The 22,564-nt window shown below is 46.7% G+C and overlaps 3 protein-coding genes and 1 long non-coding RNA gene across 7 annotated transcripts in view; 2 read left to right on the plus strand and 2 right to left on the minus strand.

Moving 5' to 3' along the window:
• Positions 1-439: 439 nt before the first annotated feature.
• vipas39 (VPS33B interacting protein, apical-basolateral polarity regulator, spe-39 homolog) lies at positions 440-11,973 on the minus strand. The gene is made up of 19 exons (XM_071902949.2): positions 11,939-11,973; positions 10,985-11,077; positions 9,961-10,066; positions 9,228-9,344; positions 8,949-8,987; positions 8,728-8,792; positions 8,259-8,315; positions 7,382-7,474; positions 7,196-7,229; positions 6,671-6,773; positions 6,221-6,248; positions 5,970-6,043; positions 5,599-5,674; positions 5,356-5,490; positions 4,616-4,657; positions 4,170-4,346; positions 2,812-2,901; positions 2,586-2,690; positions 440-797 (listed from the first exon to the last, which is right to left on the minus strand). Exons 2-19 carry the CDS (start codon positions 11,075-11,077, stop codon positions 777-779), a joined length of 1,455 nt encoding a protein of 484 aa, XP_071759050.2. The 5' UTR covers positions 11,939-11,973; the 3' UTR covers positions 440-776.
• On the plus strand, positions 5,675-6,058 carry LOC139914601 (uncharacterized). Its single transcript, XR_011784779.1, has 3 exons — positions 5,675-5,801; positions 5,850-5,901; positions 5,946-6,058. It is a non-coding gene; the product is annotated as an uncharacterized LOC139914601 (long non-coding RNA).
• Positions 11,974-13,603: 1,630 nt separating the features above from the next.
• Positions 13,604-21,917, plus strand: LOC139914602 (activator of 90 kDa heat shock protein ATPase homolog 1-like). 3 transcript variants are annotated; one of them, XR_013507454.1, is made up of 10 exons: positions 13,604-13,963; positions 16,649-16,839; positions 16,924-17,006; positions 18,859-18,976; positions 19,113-19,204; positions 19,279-19,440; positions 20,399-20,500; positions 20,571-20,622; positions 20,762-21,348; positions 21,509-21,917. XR_013507454.1 is itself a non-coding variant. In XM_071902960.2 (9 exons), the coding sequence occupies exons 1-9, from the start codon at positions 13,884-13,886 to the stop codon at positions 20,932-20,934; spliced, it is 1,053 nt and encodes a 350-aa protein (XP_071759061.2). In that variant the 5' UTR covers positions 13,604-13,883; the 3' UTR covers positions 20,935-21,917. The 3 variants fall into 3 exon arrangements, 2 of the variants coding, with proteins under 2 accessions (XP_071759061.2, XP_078146119.1); XM_071902960.2 differs by having other exon boundaries at positions 20,762-21,917; XM_078289993.1 differs by lacking the exons at positions 13,604-13,963; positions 16,649-16,839 and having other exon boundaries at positions 16,993-17,083; positions 20,762-21,917.
• A 436-nt stretch (positions 21,918-22,353) lies between these two features.
• The window catches only part of brf1b (BRF1 general transcription factor IIIB subunit b), a 46,115-nt gene continuing 45,904 nt past the window's right edge, over positions 22,354-22,564 (minus strand). For both annotated transcript variants that reach the window (XM_078289862.1, XM_071902966.2), the window contains exon 19: positions 22,354-22,564. This exon is cut by the window's right edge and continues 857 nt beyond it. The gene's annotated coding sequence lies outside the window, so the exon portion shown is untranslated.

Raw genomic sequence — 22,564 nt, forward strand, 5'->3', positions numbered from 1 at the left:
AACTGTTAGTGAAGTTAAACTGTTAGTTAAACTGTTAGTGAAGTTAAACGATTAGTGAAGTTAAACGATTAGTGAAGTTAAACTGTTAGTGACGTTAAACTGTGAAGTTATGCTAACTGACTGCTGGTTTTAGTTTAATTTTGGTTTCTTTACTTCTATCTTCTCCTCTAAATGAAGGAGTGAAGCAGGAAAAAGATAAATCTCTGCGTGGCCCCAAACAGGTCCTCACCGCCCATATTGACTTTTGATTTCAACACTGAGTGCTGATATAAAGTGTAGTACTTATCAAGATTTCATTTTAAACTTGTCACAGCATGGTCAGAAGTGAGTGATGTGACTGATGCCAGGGGTCAGAGGTCACTTCCTGCTGGACTAGACCAGACCAAGGAGGTTCTATATTAACAGACCAAAAACAAGTAAAGCAACAGACAGTTCACAGTTAAAACTTAACATTTTTTATTTTTACAGTAGTTTTTCTTCCATGTTTATAAAATGTGAAGTTGGCTGGGGAATGTTGAAGTTGCAGGACTGACATGGCTTTGGCAGAAAGGAAACTCCGCCCAGCGCGCTGCAGGCAGACAAATGAAGCGCTCCTCTTTGTGAACATGCTGACTGGAGCGAACAGACATCCATGCTGTGGCACCGAGTCTGTCTCTAAGACTAGACTCTTCTTCTTCTTTTCATATCAACAGAGAATCAGACAAACGGGTCAAACTGTTGATTTCAGTTCAAATCAAGTCCAACATTCACTGACATGTTCAATCAGTTCTTCAACATCAGTTCTTCCATCGGATTTGCTGTGAGAGAAAAGACAAAATCTTCTGTTAGTTTCTGAAGTGAAGATCAGATTCAAACCAACAAATGTAAGTTGGGGCAACAGGTCAGGGTAACAGTGGGGTAACAGTGGGGCAACAGTGGGGCAACAGGTCAGGGTAACAGGTCAAGGTAACAGTGGGGTGACAGGTCAGGGTAACAGATCAGGGTAACAGATCAGGTAACAGGTCAGGGTAACAGTGGGGTAACAGTGGGGTGACAGGTCAGGATAACAGTGGGGTGACAGGTCAGGGTAACAGGTCAGGGTAACAGATCAGGTAACAGGTCAGGGTAACAGGTCAGGTAACAGGTCAGGGTAACAGGTCAGGTAACAGGTCAGGTAACAGGTCAGGGTAACAGTGGGGTAACAGGTCAGGGTAACAGGTCAAGGTAACAGTGGGGTGACAGGTCAGGGTAACAGGTCAGGGTAACAGGTCAAGGTAACAGTGGGGTGACAGGTCAGGGCAACAGGTCAGGGTAACAGGTCAAGGTAACAGTGGGGTGACAGGTCAGGGTAACAGGTCAGGGTAACAGATCAGGTAACAGGTCAGGGTAACAGGTCAGGTAACAGGTCAGGGTAACAGGTCAGGTAACAGGTCAGGTAACAGGTCAGGGTAACAGTGGGGTAACAGGTCAGGGTAACAGGTCAAGGTAACAGTGGGGTGACAGGTCAGGGTAACAGGTCAGGGTAACAGGTCAGGGTAACAGGTCAGGGTAACAGTGGTGCAACAGGTCAGGGTAACAGGTCAGGGTAACAGGTCAGGTAACAGTGGTGCAACAGGTCAGGGTAACAGGTCAGGTAACAGGTCAGGGTAACAGTGGGGTGACAGGTCAGGGTGACAGGTCAGGGTAACAGGTCAGGGTAACAGGTCAGGGTAACAGGTCAGGTAACAGTGGTGCAACAGGTCAGGGTAACAGTGGGGTAACAGGTCAGGGTAACAGGTCAGGGTAACAGTGGGGTGACAGGTCAGGGTAACAGGTCAGGTAACAGGTCAGGGTAACAGGTCAGGTAACAGGTCAGGGTAACAGGTCAGGTAACAGGTCAGGGTAACAGGTCAGGGTAACAGGTCAGGGTAACAGGTCAGGGTAACAGTGGGGTGACAGGTCAGGGTAACAGGTCAGGGTAACAGGTCAGGGTAACAGTGGGGTGACAGGTCAGGGTAACAGGTCAGGTAACAGGTCAGGGTAACAGGTCAGGTAACAGGTCAGGGTAACAGGTCAGGTAACAGGTCAGGGTAACAGGTCAGGGTAACAGGTCAGGGTAACAGATCAGGTAACAGGTCAGGGTAACAGGTCAGGGTAACAGGTCAGGGTAACAGGTCAGGTAACAGGTCAGGGTAACAGTGGGGTAACAGGTCAGGGTAACAGGTCAAGGTAACAGTGGGGTGACAGGTCAGGGTAACAGGTCAGGGTAACAGGTCAGGGTAACAGGTCAGGGTAACAGGTCAGGTAACAGTGGGGTAACAGGTCAGGGTAACAGGTCAGGGTAACAGGTCAGGTAACAGTGGTGCAACAGGTCAGGGTAACAGGTCAGGGTAACAGGTCAGGTAACAGTGGTGCAACAGGTCAGGGTAACAGGTCAGGGTAACAGGTCAGGTAACAGTGGTGCAACAGGTCAGGGTAACAGTGGGGTAACAGGTCAGGGTAACAGTGGGGTAACAGGTCAGGGTAACAGGTCAGGTAACAGTGGTGCAACAGGTCAGGGTAACAGTGGGGTAACAGTGGGGTAACAGAGGGGCAACAGTGGGGTAACTCCCCCCCTCCCTCCTCACCGAGTTGCTGAGCAGCTCGTCGATCTTCCTCTCCTCCACTGAACCTCGCCCCACTTTCCCCCGGTATCCTAGCAACAGCTGCCGGTCCTTTAGGTCTCGGTAGGTCTGTTTGGCCCAGAGAAACGCCAATCAATCATCATGACAGTCCAATATTGATCCAATATGTATCTAATATCAGTGTAGTATCAATCTAATATGAATGTAATATCAGTGTAAGAAGTCTCACATTAATGACGATGTTGTGACATTTATGTTTCTGAGCCAGACTGATCTTCAGTTCTGCGTCGTCCACCAGACCCACGTACTCCTGCAGCACCTGGAAAGGAAAATATTCATATTAATGATAATAATAATATTCATAATAATACTCCTACAACACTTGGACACAGTAATATTCATAATATTAATAATAATACTCTGGCAGGGTTGGACTCAGGCTAAATGCCAAGAAAACCGAGGTTATCACCTACAACATCCTCCCGGACCATCCACCTCTAAAGACAACAGGAGGCACTGCTCTAAAAGAAGTCAATGACTTCAAATACTTGGGCTCATGGGTCAACTCGTCAGAGCAAGACCTTAAACTGGCATGGCCAGTGTGTGGAACTCCAACCTCCCTCGACATATCAAGCTCAGCTTCTTCTCTGCGACTGTAGAGTCCGTTCTCCTATATGGCTGTGAAGTCCCTGGATGGGTGCTACACCAGAACGCTGCGTGCAGTACTAAACATCGACCAGAACAAGCACGTTACCAACAAGCATCTGTATGGGGGGTTACCAAGAGAGTGAGAAGATAGCATTCAGGAGAATGAGGCTAGCCGGTCACTGCCAGAGACACCGGGAGCTCCCAGTCAGCAAACTGGTGCTATGGGAGCCAGCCAGGTGCATGGAGGATCGAGATGACTGGAAACGCCGCTGGAGGGCTCGTCCGAGGACGACCTAGAGAGAGGGCCAGAACGCCTCCTCCTGTCCAGGAGGCGGGGCCAGAGCGGCAGGAGGCGGGGCCAGAGCGGCAGGAGGCGGGGCCAGAGCGGCTCGTACCTGGACAGGAGGCGGGGCCAGAGCGGCAAGAGGTGGGGCCAAAGCGGCTCGTACCTGGACAGGAGGCGGGGCCAGAGCGGCAAGAGGTGGGGCCAGAGCGGCTCGTACCTGGACAGGAGGCGGGGCCAGAGCGGCTCGTACCTGGACAGGAGGCGGGGCCAGAGTGGCTCGTACCTGGACAGGAGGCGGGGCCAGAGCGGCAAGAGATGGGGCCAGAGCGGCTCGTATCTGGACAAGAGGCGGGGCCAGAGTGGCTCGTACCTGGACAGGAGGCGGGGCCAGAGCAGCAAGAGATGGGGCCAGAGCGGCTCGTACCTGGACAGGAGGCGGGGCCAGAGTGGCTCGTACCTGGACAGGAGGCGGGGCCAGAGGGCTCGTTCCTGGACAGGAGGCGGGGCCAGAGTGGCTCGTTCCTGGACAGGAGGCGGGGCCAGAGTGGCTCATACCTGGACAGGAGGCGGGGCCAGAGTGGCTCGTTCCTGGACAGGAGGCGGGGCCAGAGTGGCTCATACCTGGACAGGAGGCGGGGCCAGGCGGCTCGTACCTGGACAGGAGCGTTGTTCTTCTGCAGGACGTCCACGACCCGGTGGAAGCTGAGCGGACTCTTCTTCCTGCTGAAGCCCAGCCAGTTCCTGCTGCTGAACAGAGCGTCGACGTCCAGCCACGCCTTCAGCTTCGCCCGCGCCGCCAACGCCGTCACAAAGTACTGCTTCTCCGCTATCTGGGGTCAAAGGTCAGCAGCTGTTAGTGACCAAATATCAAGCTGATATTTTCTTATTAACATGATGCAGTCTGATTGATGAACTGATCGATACCTCACTGCTCTCTACCTGAACTGATTCTAATGAGACACAAGGATGCATGATTTTATTTTATCATTATTATTGTTATTATTATCCTGGGTTTCAGTTGAGAGTTTTATTGTCCATAATGGTCTAAATGTTGTTTGAGACAAAATGTTATAGATATTGAAATTAAGTTGGTTGTCACCCTGAAGGTCTGACGGATGTTCGCTGGACTGCTGTAGGTTCCCTGGAGAGACAGACAGACAGACAGACAGACAGACAGACAGTATCAGTATCACTAGTGTCAGTACTACAGTACTTGTATGAGACAGTACTTTGTATCTGCCTCCATCTAGTGGCAGAACTAGAGAATACAGCAGGCTGAACTTCCAGTAGGTTCCTGTCAAACTGTCCCGCGTCTGTCTGTCAGACAGAGGGGCGGAGCCATGTTTCACCAAGCTCCTCCCCCATCACTCCTCCAATCAGAGCGTCTTCCAGACAAATCTACAGCAAACATCTTCCTCAGTGAGTTCAGACTGTTTGTCTGTCAGACATTTTGTCCCAGCAGGTCCTGGAGAAACAGATAAGAGCTTCTGGAGCTTCACTGTCCAACTGAGAAATCTGAGCATCTCACAGACAAACGAAGTTTAGTTGTCTGTTAGACAAGCAGGAGTATATTAGGAGTCTGCTGCGGTCAAATCCAGTAGGATAAGAACAGAAGAAGAGTCAGAGTCTGAGGACAGATCAGTCTGCTGTGGAGAGACATGAAGACAGACTGAGACTGCAGGACAGATAGTTAATTGGACAGATACTGTTCTGTCCAAGACTTTAGAGAGAAAGGGAAGATTAGAAATTGGTCTGTAACTATTAAAGATGTCTGTATCGAGGATCTGAACTGGTCTAAACTGGTCTAAACCGGTCTGAACCGGTCTAAACTGGCCCCACCTCGGTCTCGCTGTAGTGGTAGAAGCAGCAGTAGTACAGTGTGGTGATGAGCGGCATGTTGAGAATAGAAGCTCGTCTGGGAAACTTCTGGAAGATTTCCACTTTCCCTCCGCTCTCCGCCTGCCGGTCGGTCGCCTGGCAACAACAACACACAGTTTAAACTGGGATTAAACTGGTCAGAGATGGTTTAAACCAGTTTAAAACGGTTTAAACTGGTCAGTGATAGCAGTAGACGGTTCTCACCTCGATGATGATCTGCCGCTCCAGCAGGGTGAAATGGTCCTGAACATGAACAGCATCTTCTGGGGAAAATGGGAGACTGGGAACAAACCAGTAAACCTACTGGTTACTGAGCTGGCTGCTTCATAACCAGTTATCATTTATCATTACAACCAGTCTTCTACTGGTTTCTACTGGGAGCTGACCAGTACAACACAGTACAACCAGTACAGTATAATGTCTCACATACATGTACCTTAAAAAGTATGGACTAGTTAGTAAAATACAATGACTATAGTAAACTACAGTAGTCCGAAGTATTTTAAGGTAGTATAAAGTAGTTTGAAGTACAGTAGTTGAAGTATTTTAAGGTAGTATGAAGTACTTTGAAGTACCTGATGCAGCTCTTCAGGAAGTCCCTCCTCTTGTTCTCGTCTGTAATACTGAGGTGTTCTTTATACTGAAGCAGCTGCCGGTCGCCATGGAGACAGACAGGAAGTGACATCAGCCTGATCCAGTATTGGTGTGTACTACTACAGTGTACTGTTGATGTGTACTACGCAAGTGTACCACTACACTGTACTACTAGATGTCCTATTATGTGTATTACTGGTGTGTACTAATACACTGTATATATATTACATACCGCCATGTCCTCTGTCCTGCCCAGAGCCCTGCAGAGAGGAAGAGGAGGAGGAAGAGACAAAGAAGAGCAGAGGAAGAGGAGGAGGAGGAAGAGGAGGAGGAGGAGGAGAGGAAGAGGAGGAGGAAGAGACAAAGAAGAGCAGAGGAAGAGGAGGAAGAAGAGATAAAGAAGAGCAGAGGAAGAGGAGGAGGAGGAGGAGGAGGAGGAGAGGAAGAGGAGGAGGAGTGTTACAGTAGAAAACATGGCTGTAAATTTCTGATATTTCTTGTTTTTAATGTCAGATTCAGATTCAGATGAAGATCTGCTGTGAAACGCTACAGGACCAAAACTGATCTGCAGTCAGCTGATGGCTCATGGTGCTGCAAGGCACTCTGGGTAGAACCATTCACCAAGTGATGCAGAAACAGATGTTATAGATACTGTATAGATGTAGAAACAGAAGCTGTAGACCTGAACAGCTCCATCAGGAGTCTCTGCTCTTTAGTTTCAGTCAGATAGTGGATGAAATGTCTGAGAGCCGTCTGCCTGGACTCCAGCTCCCGAAACAAAACCTCTGTATGGAAACACAGAGGGTTCAAACAACGATGGAAATATAACAGGACAGAAACAGAGGGTTCAAACAACAACTGAAATTTAACAGGACAGAAACACAGAGGGTTCAAACAACGACTAAACCGAAACAGATAAAAGGAAATTTGGAAATATTGAAATGCTCTTGATAAACCGGCACGGTGTTTGAAGCAGCTCTGGTCTTAATGCCGCCTCACAGTTTATCACAGATTATCTCAACAGGCTTTTCTAATGCCATTAAAAGGACATGGATTTCAAACAGCAATCATTATCATAATCATCAACTACATCACACATTCAAACAATGAAGTTTCATGAGGTTTCAGCTGAAGTTTGATATCTCCGTGTAAAGAAAATCTTTGCGGCTTGGTTTGGTTTCTGACTGAATCACTGCAGCAGTCTCACCTTTACTGAGAGACTTCTTCAAATAGATTAGAACCTGAAATGAAGGAAGAGAGTAAAACACTGAGCTGCTGTTTGGTTCCTGGAGGAGAAATCTACAGCAGATAACACACAGTTATATTGGACAGATGTGTAATTATTATTGTTAATAAAGTTGTTTGTAAAGTGAATATAAGTGTGAATGTTTACGGCGGTGATGACGTTCCCATCATGCACGCTGACCGCCTGGTCCAGCAGCAGCAGCTTGTCCTGCAGAGAGCGAAACTTCTCCAGAGAAAACACCTGGCAGGGAAAAACCGTAATACTACAGTTATTACTACAGTTATTACTGCAGTTATTACTAGTTATTACTGCAGTTATTACTACAGTTATTACTGCAGTTATTACTAGTTATTACTGCAGTTATTACTACAGAAAACACCTGGCAGGGAAAAACCGTAATACTACAGTTATTACTACAGTTATTACTGCAGTTATTACTAGTTATTACTGCAGTTATTACTACAGTTATTACTGCTGTTAGAATGAGACAGACAGGTTTCTACTGTTAGAGTGAGACAGGTTTCTACTGTTAGAATGAGACAGACAGGTTTCTACTGTTAGAATGAGACAGACAGGTTTCTACTGTTAGAGTGAGACAGACAGGTTTCTACTGTTAGAATGAGACAGACAGGTTTCTACTGTTAGAATGAGACAGACAGGTTTCTACTGTTAGAATGAGACAGACAGGTTTCTACTGTTAGAGTGAGACAGGTTTCTACAGTTAGAATGAGACAGACAGGTTTCTACAGTTAGAATGAGACAGACAGGTTTCTACTGTTAGAGTGAGACAGGTTTCTACTGTTAGAATGAGACAGACAGGTTTCTACTGTTAGAATGAGACAGACAGGTTTCTACTGTTAGAGTGAGACAGGTTTCTACAGTTAGAATGAGACAGACAGGTTTCTACTGTTAGAATGAGACAGACAGGTTTCTACTGTTAGAGTGAGACAGGTTTCTACTGTTAGAATGAGACAGACAGGTTTCTACTGTTAGAGTGAGACAGGTTTCTACAGACCCATCTTACCTTTCCTTGTTGCATTCTCTGGACGGTCTCCTCAGGCGACCAATCACTGATGTAATCCTGACATCACAAGATGACATCATCATATCAATCATATTCAGATTACCAGTCTGATATTCATAGTATTCACTCTGATATTCAGATTACCAGTCTGATATTCATAGTATTCACTCTGATATTCATAGTATTCACTCTGATATTCAGATTACCAGTCTGATATTCATAGTATTCACTCTGATATTCAGATTACCAGTCTGATATTCATAGTATTCACTCTGATATTCAGATTATTCACTCTGATTTTCAGATTATTCACTCTGATATTCAGATTACCAGTCTGATATTCATAGTATTCACTCTGATATTCATAGTATTCACTCTGATATTCAGATTATTCACTCTGATATTCAGATTACCAGTCTGATATTCAGATTACTCACTCTGATATTCAGATTACCAGTCTGATATTCACCTTGTATTCAGATTTGGGTTTCCGGAGCTCTGGAGCGTAATGCCTGACAGACGAGTCGCTGAGCGCTAAAACACAAAAACACCAACACCAGTCATACTGTGTACACTCACATGGTCAATATACTTAATATACGCGTATACTAAAAAATACTCATATACTCAAAACGCAAAATATTACTCATACTCAGTGTACTCGTATACTAAAAATATTACTATACTCACACTCTGAGAAAGACTGGAAGCCTCCACCTTTAGCTTTACCTGGAGAGAGAAGATCACAGTAAACCTACTGAATATTAGACAGTCTATCTGTCGCTATAATATACAGTACATGTATATATTCTACAGTCTATCTGTATTACATTATATCTCTACTGCTGTTTCAAACTGCTGCTGCTTGAGGCCCAGTCCAGTGATGAGCAGTCGGGCTGAGCGGCAGGAGCAGGACACAGGGGGTCGAACCTGTGACCTCCTGCTGACGGGACATCCCGCCCTCCTTACCTTTGAAGAGCGAGCTGAGCGAGTATCCAGAGTTGCTCTTGGGAAGCGAAGGTGCGGTGTTGATCTTAGGGAAACTCTGCTCTCTGGACGCCGTCTCTCTGACCGACCAGGAAATACCTGAGAGACACAAGACGCTCCAGATATTAACCCTGAGTCTGAAGAACAGTTTCTGAGTCTGAAGAACAGTTTCTGAGTCTGAAGAACAGTTTCTGAGTCTGAAGAACAGTTTCTGAGTCTGAAGAACAGTTTCTGAGTCTGAAGAACAGTTTCTATATCTGAGACTGAAGAACAGTTTCTATATCTGAGACTGAAGAACAGTTTCTATATCTGAGACTGAAGAACAGTTTCTGAGTTTGAAGAACAGTTTCTATATCTGAGACTGAAGAACAGTTTCTGAGACTGAAGAACAGTTTCTGAGTCTGAAGAACAGTTTCTATATCTGAGTCTGAAGAACAGTTTCTGAGTCTGAAGAACAGTTTCTATATCTGAGTCTGAAGAACAGTTTCTATATCTGAGACTGAAAAACAGTTTCTATATCTGAGACTGAAGAACAGTTTCTGAGTCTGAAGAACAGTTTCTATATCTGAGTCTGAAGAACAGTTTCTATATCTGAGACTGAAGAACAGTTTCTATATCTGAGACTGAAAAACAGTTTCTGAGACTGAAGAACAGTTTCTATATCTGAGACTGAAGAACAGTTTCTGAGTCTGAAGAACAGTGAAACTCTTCTCACTTCCGATTGGCTCTCCGCTCCAGCTGACCTTCTCCACATCGTCTTCATCCTCCTCTTCCTCCACCAGGCTGCGGATGCTGTTCACTGCCTGTTTGGACTCTTTGAGCTGACAGACACAAACACAACACAAACATCTGGACTGTAACCAGCTGCTGGACAGAACGGGATGTGATGTTTCCTCCTGGTCAGATGAGATGTCAGTTCACAGCTGATGAAGCCAAACTTCAGAGTGAGACTCGATTGATCAGGAAACAGTTCTGAGTAAAATCAAATGTTGATCAGTCAGGAAGTCAGGAACTAAGAGTAAAGCAGTTCTGAGCTTCCTGACAGGAACGGAAGTAAAGATCTCTGCTCCGATCTGATTAAAACCCTGAACCTTAACCCTAAAACCTGAACTTTAACCCTGAACCCTGAACCCTTTAACCCTAAAGCCTGAACTCTCATCCTTTAAACCAGAACAGTTTGTTGAGCTGTTTCTTCCAGACCAGCATTCAGCCATGCAGCAGGCGGTCTTTAATCCTGCTGTCACTGCCTGGCTCCGCCCACAGCGGGCGGTCTTTAACCCTGCTGTCACTGCCTGGCTCCGCCCACAGCGGGCGGTCTTTAACCCTGCTGTCACTGCCTGGCTCCGCCCACAGCGGGCGGTCTTTAACCCTGCTGTCACTGCCTGGCTCCGCCCACAGCGGGCGGTCTTTAATCCTGCTGTCACTGCCTGGCTCCGCCCACAGCGGGCGGTCTTTAACCCTGCTGTCACTGCCTGGCTCCGCCCACAGCGGGCGGTCTTTAACCCTGCTGTCACTGCCTGGCTCCGCCCACAGCGGGCGGCCTTTAACCCTGCTGTCACTGCCTGGCTCCGCCCACTGAGCGGCGCCACACTGCTGCAGCTTGGTTAGACCAATCAGAGACTGAAGAGAGCGAGCTGAAATATGCAGCATGCTACAGGGAGAGAGGGAGAGAGAGAGAGAGAGAGAGCGCCATCTGCTGCCACAGAGAGAAGAGATGAAGAGATGAAGATCCGTCTCACCCGGGTGAACTCATCATCCTCATCATCGAAGGTGAAAGCTTTAAACTTGGAGCTGTTCCAGTAGTCTTCCTCATCTGCTTTACTCTTCATCATCTGGAACCAGACAGCAGAGTTTCACTGAGCAGCATCCTCACTGTCCAACATCCAGACTGACAGACTGATCACTTTATTGATCCACATGTAATCTGTCTAACATGAAGTAATTTACACTGTGATCACAGAGCCAGCTGTGCTGTCAGCTGGCTGTTAAAATCACACAGATAAAAGGGCTAACAGTCTGACAGGCTAACAGGCTAACAGGCTAACAGTCTGACAGGCTAACAGTCTGACAGGCTAACAGGCTGACAGGCTAACAGGCTGACAGGCTAACAGTCTGACAGGCTAACAGGCTAACAGGCTAACAGGCTGACAGGCTAACAGTCTGACAGGCTAACAGGCTGACAGGCTAGCAGTCTGACAGGCTAACAGGCTGACAGGCTAACAGTCTGACAGGCTAACAGGCTAACAGGCTAACAGGCTGACAGGCTAACAGTCTGACAGGCTAACAGGCTGACAGGCTAACAGTCTGACAGGCTAACAGTCTGACAGGCTAACAGGCTGACAGGCTAACAGTCTGACAGGCTAACAGGCTAACAGGCTAACAGGCTGACAGGCTAACAGTCTGACAGGCTAACAGGCTGACAGGCTAGCAGTCTGACAGGCTAACAGGCTGACAGGCTAACAGGCTGACAGGCTAGCAGGCTGACAGGCTAACACTAACAGGCTAACAGGCTAACAGGCTGACAGGCTAACAGTATGACAGGCTAACAGATCTCTCAGTATGTGATCTGATGTGGATTCAGACTCTGCTGTATTGGATCAGACGCGGAACACTGAAGATTTTGCAGTAAATAAAATGTGGATCAGTCAGGAGCTACCTGCTGTTAAAACACAAAGAAACGAGCAGCTGTTTACCTTTTCCAGCTAACGTTACGGCTCGTCAATCAGCTGCTTTACGGCTTGCTGCGCACAGTGCGCAGTGGCTGCTGGGAGTTGTAGTGAACACGTGACCTGTCGCGCTCCGCAGAGATCCTGCAGCTGACTGTAAAAGACTACAGACCGTCCGGTACAGACCGACTGTCTGTTGTTGCTGCAGGGAGCTTTAGAGAGTTTAAACTGTCATTTAACTGACAGACAGTAAAACAGTTTGATCCAGAACAGGCTGATCAGCTGATCAATACCGGAAACAGTCAGAGAATCAGATCAATCTGGAACCAGTCTGATGAAAACACACATGAAACCACAAGGGATAATGTACACAACACAAGACAACACAACACAAGACAACACAGTATAGTATGGTGCAGTGCAGTGCAGTGCAGTGCAGTGCAGTGCAGTGCAGTGTAGGCTTTATTTTATTAAAATCTGATGAAACCCCAAAACAGCCAAAAATCGATCTTTTCTCATAAAATCACGTTTATCCACAAATGCGCCGCTGCGACTTCCGACTGAAAATGACAGAACGTCACATGCTTGACCGGAATTTCTCCCATTTGTCCGGGACATTGAAATCTTCCAGGACACGTGGACCGGCACCAATTTTTTCTAACGGAAACTCTGGTGTATAGTGTAGTATAGTAGTGTATAGTATAGTGTAGTATAGTATACTAGTGTATAGTAGTGTATAGTGTAGTGTAGTATAGTAGTGTATAGTATAGTGTAGTATAGTATACTAGTGTATAGTAGTGTATAGTGTAGTGTAGTATAGTAGTGTATAGTATAGTGTAGTATAGTATACTAGTGTATAGTAGTGTATAGTTTAGTAGTGTATAGTATAGTGTAGTATAGTATACTAGTGTATAGTAGTGTATAGTGTAGTGTAGTATAGTAGTGTATAGTGTAGTATAGTATAGTATAGTGTATAGTACATGTGCAAAAACCTTGTAGAAACTTGTATATCAGCAAGGTTTTTTTGTATTTATAGAAAAGCAGAGCACCATAATGTTGGCATTATAAATCCTATCGAAGCAGATCAGAGCAGCCGAAGATAGATAATAAAACTACAGACAGACAGACAGACAGACAGACTCCTCTGTTATGAACCGGATTCATATTCTTCTGTATTCTTCAGTATTAAGACGTTTTTCTATCTGGAAACTTTACACTGAAGCATGAAGTCTAGTCACTGAAAAAATCAGCCAAATATATTAGATTCTCTCTGTTTCTGTTTTACTCGAATATAAAGCAAGATGGTTATTATAGAGGAGGGGCTTTTACTTTGAAACGAAACCAGTATAAACCTCCGCTGAGAAGCGCTGGCTTTACTTGTTATTAAAATATATTGTATACAGTATATATACAGTATATATACTGTATATATACTGTATATACTGTATGTCAGCTCAAAAACTAATACTAACTACTGCGAAGCGTGTCCGGTATTTTGGAAAAACTCCATTTCCCAGGAAGCATCGCCTTGTCACCTTCACTACTTTTAATCACCCAGAAAACGTTGCAGCTTTTGTTCAGTTCGGCGCTTTATTTTGAAAGTTATGAGCGGAAGTCCTGTTTTATTGTGTCCGACTTGACCCCGGTGTCCGGTGACAGACAGTTCCGCTGTGTTCTTCCAGAACGGGACGCTGCCGTCTGACGGGCTGGACAGACACTTCAGGGTTTAATCATTATTTAACTGTTTAAATCAGAATATTTAAGTGTTTAAGTGTTTTAATTAGAGTATTTCAGTGTTTCTCAGGGAAACTTGTCACTGAACTGCAGAAACTCGTAAGCGAACAGCGAACTAACTTTAGCAGAAAGTTAGCAGCTGCCGCCTGCCGACGGTCTGAAGTGAATATTGAATATTGCTAAATCTGTTTCCAACAGTCTGGACAGTTAGCTGCTGGTTGCTAGCTGGTTAGCTAACATGGCTAAATGGGGAGAAGGAGATCCGCGCTGGATCGTGGAGGAAAGAGCAGACGCGACTAACGTCAACAACTGGCACTGGTGATTATTAATGTTATTTTTATTATGAATTATTATTATTATTATTATTGTTGTTGTTGTTAAACCAAACCCCTTAATTTTATCCCTGAAACGTCCTGAATGTCTCCAGTATATAAACGGTGTTTATCCATTAAAATAACAGCTTTAATAAAGTCAGGTTGGTATTAAGGGTTTTTAAGGGATTTATTCAGAGGTTCACAGAGACTCTGGTAAAACACTACTAATATGCATATTAATAAACAACTTATTAATTGTTAATATGTGTTCCCTAACCTAAAGTGTTACCTCCTTTAGTTTTCATTATATTATAAAGTCAGCAGTCAAACATTAAGGCAGTTTAAGGGCGTTTTGAGTCTCCTCCATTAAAAACTCCCTTAACTCATTTTAAGGGGATTTAGCATGTGAGGCTGAACTGATGTAACTGAGGTCAGTTAATGGATCAGTTGGTTGTTTCTGTGTCACATGTTGAAACCTTCCTGACCACCAGCTGCTTCCTTCCATGATGTCATGTGTTAGCATGTTAGCATGTTAGCATGTTAGCATCAGGCTGAGTATCAGTTTCTCCTGCTGGATCCTGACAGCAGATCAAACCTCCAGAACACTCTAGAATGGTGTGTGTGTGTGTGTGTGGTGGGGTGTGTGTGTGTGTGTGGTGGGGTGTGTGTGTGTGTGTGTGTGGTGGGGTGTGTGTGTGTGTGGTGGGGTGTGTGTGTGTGTGTGTGTTATTTTGGGACTGCAGTACTGAGTGTCCGGCTGAAGCAGATGGAAGATATTTATAAACCCGACTGCAGAACAGATCTCAGAACAGTTTTCAGAAGGAGGAGAATTATAAAGTTTAGTTTCCTCCGTCTGTTGTCAGATCAGTTCAGCAGTCCGGACTCTTCCACTCCGCAGAGTCCGCTTAAAGTCCGGACCTGAGTTCTCCAGGTCTTACGCTGTGGGTCCGGTTCGTCTCACACCGACTGAAACATCGAGCGGATCTGATGGACGGATGGTGGGAGAAGAAAAAATCAAACCTGAATTCTGATGCGTCGCACGTACTTCCTCCGGGGCGGCCGGGAGGTTTCTCTCCAGCTGGCATAAAATCTGTATAATGACGGGTCAGATGACTTGGGGTGAAATATCGAGCAGACAGCAGAACTGTCCTGTCGGCTGCAGGTGAGCCTGAGGCGGCAGGTGTGCCGGGTTCAACTGGAGGAAAATATCGGCTCCTTACCGACCGAAAAAGGAGAAAAGAAAATTGTTCAGACTCCAGAGCAGCTGGAGTCTGAACTAGGGAGGTCAGTTTTGGTTAATTTTGCTTTCGATAGGCCGACATCCAGCAAAATGACGTGAAATACAAGAAAGTGGCGCTTTCCTTTTAGTCCGGCGCTCCACTGACTCAACTAGTGCAGCCCGGTCGCCCGCTGCTGCACAGAGCGCTGTTCGCTTGTTTATTCAAAGTTTATATTGAACGTGTCGCGTGTCCAAATTGCACCAAATCCGACACTGCAGGTCCTCGGTCCCCAGCAATACACCCGCCAAGTGTGAAGTAGATCGGACGAACGGTTCTCGAGATATGTGAAGGACACACACACACACACACACATACACACACACACACTCACTCAGACTCACAGACAGACTCACAGACAGACTCACAGACAGACTCACAGACAGACAGAGATTCCTTGCTTTAGTAGATAGATGAGCTTTGGCGCCGAATTTCGAAGCGCTGTCCATTTGCTGTAATTTGCATATAAATATCTGCACTTGTTATGCACGCCGCGGCGTAGCCCGTTTTAATATTAAGTACTGACTCCGCCCACCCGGGCCAGTTTCGGCGTACGCCGGTAGCAATTACAAGTGGACCCTATCCTACAGTCCCTGCTCTCAGCGGAGGGAGGGGGGCAGCGCTGTGATCATCAGACCTCTCTGGATTAGACAAGCAAGTAGAGAAAACCAGCATCAGCCGAACCAATTTACTGCCAAATGCTTTGGGATCCAACACTTTAACATTAACACTAACCCTAACCCTGCTGCCCATGGTCAGAAAAAGTCGCCAGATTTGTCGCTAGTCGCTTTTGAGAAATAAAGTCGCCAGGGGGGTCTGAAAAGTCGCTAAGTCTAGCGACAAAGTCACCAAGTTGGCAACACTGTATGCAAATTAACCTATAGACCGACATGCGTAACCGGTCAAAAATATTCTCGGTGGTTAACCGATTAACGGTTAACCACTGACATCCCTAATCTGAACTCTTTACTCTTTCTGTAATTTGGTTAAAAAACCAAACAACCAAAGAACCGGCTGTGAGAGCAAATCACTGCTCATGTCGTCATTTCATCTCTTTGGTTCGGACTTTATCAGAGTTGTTTTCACACCAAAACGATCCGCACCGCGAGACCGACGATTTATGGCGAAACTTTTGCAAGATGTTGGTCCGCAGCCGAGTCCGCGCGGCGAGGTCACACCTGTCAAACTGATCCGAACTCAGCAACAAGGTCCTGAAGTCCGGACCGAACGAGGCCGCTGTGAAAGACCTGAATCTGTTTGGAAACTGGTTTATTCTGACAGACGGAACCAGAAGCAGCTGAGGAAAGACCCGCAGCCTCGGCTCCTGCTTTTAAATCATTTTTCATTTATTTTCATACCGCATGTATTTCATGTTTTTGTCACATCGGTCTCAGTGTGTTCTGCTCCTTCAGGACGGAGCGGGACGTGAGCGGCTGGTCGGAGGAGACGCTGCGGCGGCTGCTGCTGGGCGTCGGGGTCGCGGGGTCAGAGGGCGTCTGCCAGCTGACCGAGGTTTCCAGACTGGAGGGAGAAGCTTCCATCAACAACCGCAAAGGGAAGCTCATCTTCTTCTACGAGTGGCAGCTGAAGGCCTCCTGGACCGGTCCGTGACCTCTGACCCCGAGCACAGCTTCACCCTGTCGTCTCTCTCTCTCTGACTGTCTCTCGCCCCTCTCTCTCCCTCCAGGAACAACAAACAGCGGCATCAAATACAAAGGGGGCCTGGAAGTGTCCAACCTGTCCGACGAGAACGACCCGGACGACCTGGATGTAAGAACCGCCTCCTGCCGTCCGGAGCTCTGCATGCACTGATGGCTGTGTCGTTATCATTATCATCATTATCATTAGTCAGTAATAGTCATCAATACTGTAATCAATACAATGATCTGGACATTACAGGACACAGTACTATTATCACTCTGCTACTGTTTCAACCTTCGGGCCAATCACAGCGCTTAAAAACGTAAAACTCCACTCGACCGGGAAGCCGGGCGACATTAAACAAACGCACCATGACAGACAGACAGTTTACTCTGAGCTGCAGGTTGTTGTGAAAATAGACGTTCTTTCCTATTTTCACCCCAATGTGATGAAACAGTGTGATGAAACATTGTGATGAAACAATGTGATGAAACAATGTGATGAAACAATGTGATGAAACAATGTGATGAAACATTGTGATGAAACAATGTGATGAAACAATGTGATGAAACAATGTGATGAAACAATGTGATGAAACAATGTGATGAAACATTGTGATGAAACATTGTGATGAAACAATGTGATGAAACAATGTGATGAAACAATGTGATGAAACATTGTGATGAAACAATGTGATGAAACATTGTGATGAAACTATGTGATGAAACAATGTGATGAAACATTGTGATGAAACATTGTGATGAAACAATGTGATGAAACTATGTGATGAAACAATGTGATGAAACTATGTGATGAAACAATGTGATGAAACAATGTGATGAAACAATGTGATGCAGGCGGAGTTCAAGACGCTCCGTGGGCCTGGACAGGATCTGGACTTGGTTAAAGATGGAGACCATCACTCCTGTCTGACAATCCAAAGACTCTGTTCCTGAGAGCCAGACAACACTGAAGAGACGAGTCAACCGCGACACCCAACAAGATCCAGATCCTTCATCATCTCGGGAGGATCTGGTCCAGCTGGTTCTTCACCAGTGACCTCTGACCTCCAGAGTCTTCAGCTCCGCCTCCTGAACAGAGAGACAATCAGGTTCAGGAGTTCGTCAAAGTTCTTCCACCTTCTGACAAAGTTCTGCTGAGAACAGTCTTGTGATGTCCTGCCTTCCCTCCTGAGTCTCTGAATGTTTTTCCAGAACCTGTTTGAGGCTGAAGCTCCTCCTCCATCTCCTCTCCAGACTCCTCCACAGCAGATCTTTCTCTTCTGTAGCTCCAGCAGCTGCTTCCCCTCTGCTGAGTCAGCGGTCCTCCACACCAGCCAGGTCCAGAAGGTCCTTCTTCCTCTGGACAGCCTCCCTCCCCCTGCTGTCCACCAGCAGGTTCTGACAGACTCCGCCCACTTTCTGCCCACAGCTCCAGACTCCGCCCACCTTCTGGCCACAGCTCCAGACTCCGCCCACCTTCTGGCCACAGCTCCAGCAGCTGCTTCATGACAGTCTGTTCTGACTCTGTTCTGACCAACAGCTGCATCTGTTGGTGCCTCTCCACCTTCATCTGTTGGTGTCTCTCCACCTTCATCTGTTGGTGCCTCTCCACCTTCATCTGTTGGTGCCTCTCCACCTTCATCTGTTGGTGTCTCTCCACCTTCATCTGTTGGTGTCTCTCCACCTTCATCTGTTGGTGCCTCTCCACCTTCATCTGTTGGTGCCTCTCCACCTTCCACAGCATCTCAGTGTACGTTCCACATTCCAAGGTCCATGAGGACTAACTCAGGTGGGCGGAGCCTCAGCTCGCAGCTCTGAGGCTCAAACCTCAACATGAGGAGGCGGCGACTCCAGGAGGAGCAGCAGTAGAAGTGATGATAGTACTGTCCTGTAATGTCCAGATCATGGTATTGATTACAGTACTGATGACTATTACTGACTATTGACGACTATTGATGACCGTATGTATTGCTGTCCAGATCTCAGTGTCTCTGTGTAAAGACCAACCGAACACGGCGCTCCTCGACCTGATGAAGAAGGACGGAGTCCAGAAAGTCCGGAAGGTTCTGGGCGAATACGTCACCCTGCTGAAATCAGGTCTGCTCCGTTACCCAGGAGGCATCAGGACAGATCAATCAGTAATTATAATAATCATGACGATAATAATAATAATCTATAGTTGAAGCTTTAACAGGATGTTGGTTGTGACCTCTGACCTTTGACCTGGTTGCAGAGTTCAGCCAGGGGATGATCCTGCCCACAGCTGACGGAGTGAACCAGCCTCAGCCAGCCAATCAGAACCAGGCCAAGACCAACAGAACCCAGGTGGGCTATCAGTAAAACCAAGTGGGCTATCAGTAAAACCAGGTAGACACTGACCCCTGTGTGTTCCTCTACAGATCAGCTCCGCCCCCAGCCCCGCCCCCAGCCCCGCCCCCCGCCCAGCCCCCAGCTCCACTCCCAGCTGTACGGGGGTTCGAATCCCAACATGCAGCTTCTCTCTGAAGGAAACCTTCCTGACGTCGGCTGATGAGCTTTACAGGACCTTCACCAACCAGGAGGTATAAAACCAGATACAGACCAGATACAGACCAGATACAGACCAGATACAGACCAGATACAGACCAAACAAAGACCAGATACAGACCAGATACAGACCAAATACAGACCAAACACAGACCAGATACAGACCAGATACAGACCAAATACAGACCAAACACAGACCAGATACAGACCAGATACAGACCAAACAAAGACCAGATACAGACCAGATACAGACCAAACAAAGACCAGATACAGACCAAACAAATACCAGATACAGACCAAACACAGACCAGATACAGACCAAATACAGACCAGATACAGACCAAACAAATACCAGATACAGACCAAACACAGACCAAACACAGACCAGATACAGACCAGATACAGACCAGATACAGACCAAACAAAGACCAGATACAGACCAGATACAGACCAAATACAGACCAAACACAGACCAGATACAGACCAGATACAGACCAAATACAGACCAAACACAGACCAGATACAGACCAGATACAGACCAAACAAATACCAGATACAGACCAAACACAGACCAGATACAGACCAAACACAGACCAGATACAGACCAAACACAGACCAGATACAGACCAAATACAGACCAGATACAGACCAAACACAGACCAGATACAGACCAAATACAGACCAGATACAGACCAAACAAAGACCAGATACAGACCAAACAAAGGCCAGATACAGCACTAGTAGTGATACTAGTTGAATGTGTAGTTTGTGCAGGTCTTCACCCTCTGCAGCAGTAGTATTAGTACTAGTTGTACTACAGTAATACTAGGTGAATGTGTAGTTTGTGCAGGTCTTCACCCTCTGCAGCAGTAGTATTAGTACTAGTTATACTACAGTAATACTAGGTGAATGTGTAGTTTGTGCAGGTCTTCACCCTCTGCAGCAGTAGTATTAGTACTAGTTGTACTACAGTAATACTAGGTGAATGTGTAGTTTGTGCAGGTCTTCACCCACGCGGCGGCCGTGGTAGAGGATCGGCGTGGAGGAAAGTTCCAGCTGCTGGACGGGAACGTGAGCGGAGAGTTCACACAGCTGGTGAGACTCCGGAACCTTCTGCCTGCTGAGCCTCAGCCGCAGCCGCTGTAATGACTCTCTGTTCCTCCAGGTTCCCGACGAGAAGATCGTGATGAGATGGAGGTTCAAGACCTGGCCGAGCGGTACGTGGTCCGGGCCGGACCGCCGGCCGGTCCGGTCCGAGTCATAGAGGACTCGGTTAACTACCGAGCGCGTTAACCGATGCCCGTGTTGAACCTTCATTACGGACCGATGTTGATGTTCCTGTGCTGTCTTCATCAGAGCATCACGCCACCATCGGTCTGGATCTGAAGGACCGAGGAGACGAGACGGAGCTGAGGATGGAGTGTCGAGGCGTTCCTTCGGCAGAGGAGGAGCGGACGAAGGAGGGCTGGAGGAGATATTACTTTGAAGCCATCAAACAGACGTTTGGATACGGAGCTCGGCTCTACTGAGACTCTGAAGGTCGTTCAGACTGCGGCTGCAGAGCTACAGCACAAACTGAGAAACAAACAGAGAGAGCAACAAGCAGCAGCTACAGACCGAAGCTCAGCTCTGATGACGCGGTGAAGTGCCAACAAATCAAGGCAGTGTAGGGTCGTTATATTTACGCTATTATTGTTTACTTGATGAATTAGAAGAACAAGTATTTGCCAAATAAAATAAAAACGAGACGAACGCAACGCTATGACAGTCTGACATCATCAGCCGGTGCAGCCGGCGTGACGACAACATGAACCGCCAGAGACCAGCAGAGGAGGAGCTCGGTACACCAGACCGCTCTGTAGACCTGTAGACCGGAGTCTGAACGCAGCTTTAGGGCTAACAAGCCTGCAGACAGACACACAGACAGACAGACAGACAGACAGGTAGAGAGACAGACAGACAGACAGACAGACAGGTAGAGAGACAGACAGACAGACAGACAGGTAGAGAGACAGACAGACAGAAAGACAGACAGGTAGAGAGACAGACAGACAGACAGACAGGTAGAGAGACAGACAGACAGACAGACAAGTAGAGAGACAGACAGACAGACAGACAGGTAGAGAGACAGACAGACAGACAGACAGGTAGAGAGACAGACAGACAGACAGACAGGTAGAGAGACAGACAGACAGACAGGTAGAGAGACAGACAGACATACAGACAGACAGGTAGAGAGACAGACAGACATACAGACAGACAGGTAGAGAGACAGACAGACACACAGACAGGCAGAGACCGACCGGAACAACATCTGCTGCCTCAGACCTTTAATACTGTCTTCACTGTGTCAACTGGTTTCACTGTCAACTGGTTTCACTGTCAACTGGTTTCACTGTCAACTGGTTTCACTGTCAACTGGTTTCAGTGTCCAAGCCCAGCAGCGGTCGACTGACCAAGCATCTGTGATGTCGGTGTGAAAATAATAAAATGTCAAAACAGAAAACATGAATCACTGTTTCTGTCAGTTTGTTCTGAAGCAGCAGCGACTCGTCTGGTCGAAGGTTTTTAACGAGCTGCTGCTCTGCAGAATCAAAACTAACAATCCATTCAAACATAAACTACATACACACATTACTGTGTCTAACAGCACTTACCTACATAATATAAAATAATATAATATTATATAATATATAATATAATGATATTAGCCCTAACCCAGTATGTCAACAGACGTCTCTCTCTCTTCATGCTGCAGCGCTGCCACCTGCTGGACGGATTCTCCTCTGCTGTTTACCTTCAGCTGGAAGGTTAACCTGCTCTCTCTGTTATCTCCCTCCACAGGAGTCAGGGGTCAGAGGTCAGGGGTCAGGGGTCAGAGGTCAGGGAACAGGGAACAGGGTCAGGGTCTGCAGCTGGTCGGTTGGGTGAATGAAACCAGTCCGGTGTCTCTGCTGCTTTCAGAGTTTCTTTATTCTTACAGGAAACGTTGGTCACATTCAACTCAAACCTTTTGGATTTTTTCATTCTGTCTGTTGTCTCCGAACCTGCAACAAGAAACCTGCAGCCACAGACACAAAGTTCACTTTAAAATACAGAATATAGTTTCATTTTACACCAAATCCCATAACGATCCACGAGGAACAACAAGAGCTACAA

This window comes from Centroberyx gerrardi, chromosome 18 (genome assembly GCF_048128805.1).
Source record: "Centroberyx gerrardi isolate f3 chromosome 18, fCenGer3.hap1.cur.20231027, whole genome shotgun sequence".
NCBI lineage: Eukaryota > Metazoa > Chordata > Actinopteri > Beryciformes > Berycidae > Centroberyx > Centroberyx gerrardi.